Raw genomic sequence first — 5324 nt, 5'->3', positions numbered from 1 at the left:
GAAAGAACCTTTACTTGTGAGGGTATTTCTATCAATGCAAGTATAATAAGGCAAATGCTGAAGAAACTTGACCTTTATCTCTCTTCCAAGTTCTAATTGTATCTCCAAACTCTACTGACAGAATTAAAATTTCAGGGGCACCTGAGTGGCTCAGTCTGACTTCAGCTCAGGTCCTGATCTATCAGTTCGTGGGTTTGAGCCCCGCATTGGGCTCTGTGCTGACAGCTAGCTCAGAGCCTGGAGCCTGTTTCAGATTCTGTGTCCCCCCTCTCTCTCTGACTCTTCCCTACTCACGCTGTCTCTGTCTCAGAAATAAATTAAAAAAAAATTAAAAATTTAAAAAAAATTAAAATTTCAGCTTGTGAAGGTTTTTCTCCTCAATAACTCTTGGGTCCATCATGAACTAACTTCAAACTCCAAATCAATTTCATACTGTTTGCCTCTTGTTTGGACCTGTCAAAACTAGAAGCTAATAATATAGTTACACATTTGAGTGATATTCCTGTTCTGTGCTCTCTCCCCTAAAATAGGGTCAGAACTGAACCAAATTATAGCACCATCTGCTCGTCCATTTACCAATGGCATCAGCCATTTTCCTGGCACAGGCAAAAGACTTCAGAAAAACAAGGCCTTTTTTCCCTTGTATGCAAAAAGAATTTTATTCCTTCTGCTGTACTATATAGTTAATGAGCATGAATCAACAGAAGTTAAATCAGTAGACCATATAATTCAGGAAAATTTACTATGAAATTGATTTCAGTTTCAGGTTTAACTGTTTTTCCTCCTACTTTTTCTTTTATTTTTAGGTTCTCTTGGTTATAAACTCCTTCCCATCTGGTGCTGCAACAATGAGTGGGAAATCCTTGCTCTTAAAGGTTATTCTCTTGGGTGATGGTGGAGTTGGGAAAAGCTCGCTTATGAACCGTTATGTAACCAATAAATTTGATTCCCAAGCTTTTCACACCATAGGGGTAGAGTTCTTAAATCGAGATCTGGAGGTAGATGGACGTTTTGTAACTCTCCAGATCTGGGACACTGCAGGGCAGGAGCGTTTCAAGAGCCTTAGGACGCCTTTCTACAGGGGAGCAGACTGCTGCCTCTTGACCTTCAGCGTGGATGACCGGCAGAGCTTTGAGAACCTTGGTAACTGGCAGAAAGAATTCATCTACTATGCTGATGTGAAAGACCCTGAGCACTTCCCCTTTGTAGTTCTGGGTAACAAGGTAGACAAAGAGGATAGGCAAGTGACTACTGAAGAGGCACAAGCCTGGTGCATGGAGAATGGGGATTACCCTTATCTAGAAACAAGTGCCAAAGATGACACTAATGTGACAGTGGCCTTTGAAGAAGCTGTCAGGCAGGTGTTGGCTGTAGAGGAACAGCTGGAACATTGCATGTTAGGTCACACCATTGACCTGAACAGTGGCTCCAAAGCAGGATCTTCATGCTGTTAAAAGTATGAAGCCTTTTAGAAGTGTGCCCCAAATTTCTCAGTCAATAGTGTCAGAATAACTGTGCCCCTCTAAGAGTGCACACACACGCAAAAAGGTAAGAGAGGAGGTTGTGGTTGTGTGTCAGAGCCTTTCAAATTGAGGCTNTAAAAAAAAAAAAAAAAGATTTTTCAAGCCAAGTATATTTTGCGTGATTTCTGCTGTTTCCTTCTTGTGTGTATCAGGACATCTCAGAAAGCTTTAGTCCTGAGATATTTAAATATTTTTCAAATTACAGTTTAAACTTAGAACCCAGCAGCATGAAGGAGTTAAAGAGCTACAGCTATCCCTTAAAGTGTTCCATTAGTCAACTAACAAATGTCACCATGGACTCTTGGCAAGCAGTTTCTGACATTTCTGCCAAAGGGGAAAAAAAAAGACTCTGAGCTCTATCACAATAAAAACTAATAATGCAAACAAGGATGTCCTAAGCTTCAACTATGAAAAGATTATGATAAATCTGGAATCTAAGAATATAATGATGTGCACTGCCTTATATGTGGTCTGTTCCCATGTGAGCTTTTCAAAAAGTATCTCAATAAGAGATACACTGATGGCACTGGGACTTGGTTATACTCTTTGTGTTTGAAGTAATAGGATACTAGTGAATGGATTATGCTTAAATATGCCAACCACCCTTGCAGATAAATGGTTGGTCTGCTTTTACTTCATAAGTCTCCTTTTGCTGCATAGGGGTGTTGCTTCTCTGACAACCTCTTATCAACTTAGCAATGCTGCTTAGTATATGGCTTTGGATGCAGTACTCTCTGCTCATAATAATTGATGGTCCTTTGGTCCACCATGCTCTGTTCTCAGAGAAACCTTCAGAAAAGAGGGGGTGGAGGTAATGGCCTTTTTTCACAAGGTTCCTTAACTCTAATACTTATTGTAGAAGGAACTAATATCTTGTATGTTGCACTGTATGTTCAGCTGGCCAAACTAGGACACTGAAAGTAATAAGAAAGCCAACATTAACCCAGTGGTGGAATGAATTTCTCATAGAGTAGTCCCACAATGGAATGGACTGCCTTAATAGTGAACTCCCTTCCAATGAAAATATTCAAGAAGTTACTAGATGACCATCTGTTAAAATACCATAAAAAATATTTTCTTTACTGACAGGATGCTTGGTTTATGGTCCCCTCCAGCTCTAAGTTGTATGAATCTGCAAGCTACAAACTGTTTCAGTGCCATGTTATCATTATATGTATCTGAAGACAACAGCTAAGACTTTGGAGAGGGATCTTTAAAATTCTCAAACTATTCTGGAATCAGCATTTAACAGAAACTACACAGCTCTTTCTTTTGTACAATAGCAGGATAAATTCTTGATCTCTGAGTAGTCATTATGTGCCCTGAGATAAGTATCCTTAAAATACCATATTAAAAGACAAATATGGTTTGCCAAATTTTGATTACCATGACTGCTAGCTATTTAGATATGCAGTCAAGTTCATGTTGTCCTGCAGTCTAGGATGTTTGTCCTGAAAAGTTTTTAATCTGTACTTTTAAAACATATATGATAAAAAATAGTGATCCAAGGTAGTGAGGGACAGTTAGAAATAACTCCCCAAAAGACACGAAGTCTGGTAAGGAAGCAGAAGCTTTTACAGGAATACAGCCTAGAACTCTCCATTGTCACCACATATGGAATCAGCCTTACACATGGGACCTTATGTCCTTTAAGAGCTCTGGGACTTTTGGGCTATAGAGGCAAGTGGAAGACGGTATTTCAACCCAGTCATATTCAATATTTCCAATTTAAATATAGTTGTGACCCCTTTGTCCAAGTAATTTTGATGCCTGAAGTCCAAGCCAGAACTGGGACCCCACAGCCCTTAAGTAATCGTCCTTATCCTGCCTAGGCCTATAGCCAGCCACACTGGTTTCCAAGTTCTATGATTGTTTTGCTACAATCATGTTAGGGTGAAAATCTGTATATTAGAACTGTTAAATGCTAATTGTTTTTAAGTGCATGAGACCTGGGGCCTTCTCTTTCTACTTGCACTCTGCTTATAATAGTTTCTATTTGTAGATCTCAGGCTTATATAAAGACCTCCATCCACTCACAAAAGTATTTGTCACTATTAGAATGGCATGTGTAAATGTCATTTAAGTAAAAAAAAAATATGTGGATATCCTATTCATAGACCTCCTGTCTAACCAAGGCAAGTGCTCATGTTATTGACAGGTCATCTGAAGCCCCTTTCTTCTTAGTCATACCAATTTTCTTCTGCCAAATCACTACACAGTATCTTAATAAAAGCAGTTAACACCAAGTGACAAAAACAGTAGCATTTTTGGTGCGTAACACTCAGTGGGGTGATGACACACAGTTTGGGTAAGATTATAAAACACCAAAGGCTGAAATCTGTGAGTACCAGGAACTGTGCATATAGGCTTGAATGGGCAGTACAATATTTTCAGATTTTTTTTAATGAACACTGGATTTTTTGAATATTTCTAATTGGAAATATACTGTTTTTCAATAGTCCATTAAAACATCATACAGAAAACTTTTTAGTTTATTGTCATGCATTAGGCTAATAACATTCAGGGGGCCTCAGATTCCATATATCTTCAACTGGATTGATGAATTTCAGGTTAATTTGTGCCTGCCTCAGCCATCTCTATTTTACATTGAGGTATTCCATGATCCTCTCCTTGCAGGTGCTGCTAAAAACTCAAAATTGTGTATCAGATATTTTGTTTCAACTGTAAAAAAAAATCATCTGTGTTAAAGTGAATAAAAAGTGCATTTTGAATAACGAGTATACAGTGTTTGTGCTTTTTTCCCCCTCTCTTTCTCCTTTTGAATAACTGGTTGGCATGACAGACAGTACTTATCAATCAAATCCCTCTTTGGGACTGCACTGCATGTGGCCTCTGGATAATTTTTCCATCATTCAGCCACGTGAGGCTCGAACTCAGGGATTGCAAGATCATGACCTGAGCTGAAGTCAGACACTGAACAGATTGACCCACCCAGGAGCCCTTATTTTATGCCACTTTTTAATGCATAAAGAGAATTGAGTCTGGAAATTGGATCTTGACGCTCCACTTTATCTCTTCATTATAATTTATTTAGTCTTATGATGGTTTTATTACATGGCAAAGATGATCAGATATCACCTGTGATTACATTATATTACATTACATAAGACCTCTTCCCCATTTTTTTAAACAAATAGTTTATTGTCAAATTAGTTTCCACATAACACCCAGTGCTCATCCCCACAAGTGCCCTCCTCCATGCCCATCGCCACTCCGCCCCACATCCATCAGTCCTCAGTTTTTGTCAGCATTCAAGAGTCTCTCATGGTTTGCCTCTCTCCCTTTCCCCCACCATTTCCCCCCTTCTTCTCCCCCTTGTTCCTCAGTTAAGTTCCTCCTAATCCTCCTATATGTGCAAACATATGATATTTGTCCTTCTCTGCCTGACTTATTTCACTCAGCATAACACCCTCAAGGTCCATCCATGTTGCTACACATGGCCAGATTTCATTCTTTCTCATTGCCATGTAGTATTCCATGGTACAGATAAACCACATCTTCTGATCCGTTCGTCTGTTGATGGACACTTAGGCTCTTTTCATGTTTTGGCTATTGTTGAGAGTGCTGCTATGAATATTGGGGTCCATGTGCTCCTATGCATCAGCACTCCTGTATCCCTTGGGTAAATTCCTAGCAGTGCTATTGCTGGGTCATAGGGGAGTTCTATTGTTAGTTTCCTGAGGAACATCCACACTGTTTTCCAGAGGGGCTGTACCAGTTTACATTCCCACCAACAGTGTAGGAGGGTGCCCGTTTGTTCACATCCTCGCCAGCATCTAG

At 39.5% G+C, this 5324-nt stretch overlaps 1 protein-coding gene across 1 annotated transcript; it reads left to right on the top strand.

Annotated features, from left to right (window-relative positions):
- The first annotated feature begins 848 nt into the window (after positions 1-848).
- LOC144238543 (ras-related protein Rab-9B) lies at positions 849-1454 on the top strand. The gene has a single exon (XM_077772338.1). The coding sequence runs from the start codon at positions 849-851 to the stop codon at positions 1452-1454; it is 606 nt and encodes a 201-aa protein (XP_077628464.1).
- Positions 1455-5324: the final 3870 nt, after the last annotated feature.

This window comes from Crocuta crocuta, unplaced genomic scaffold (assembly GCF_008692635.1).
Source record: "Crocuta crocuta isolate KB4526 unplaced genomic scaffold, BGI_CrCroc_1.0 scaffold756, whole genome shotgun sequence".
In the NCBI taxonomy this organism is placed as follows: Eukaryota; Metazoa; Chordata; class Mammalia; order Carnivora; family Hyaenidae; genus Crocuta; species Crocuta crocuta.
The sequence above is the reverse complement of the archived record's forward strand: the minus strand, read 5'-3'. Positions and strand labels throughout refer to the sequence as shown.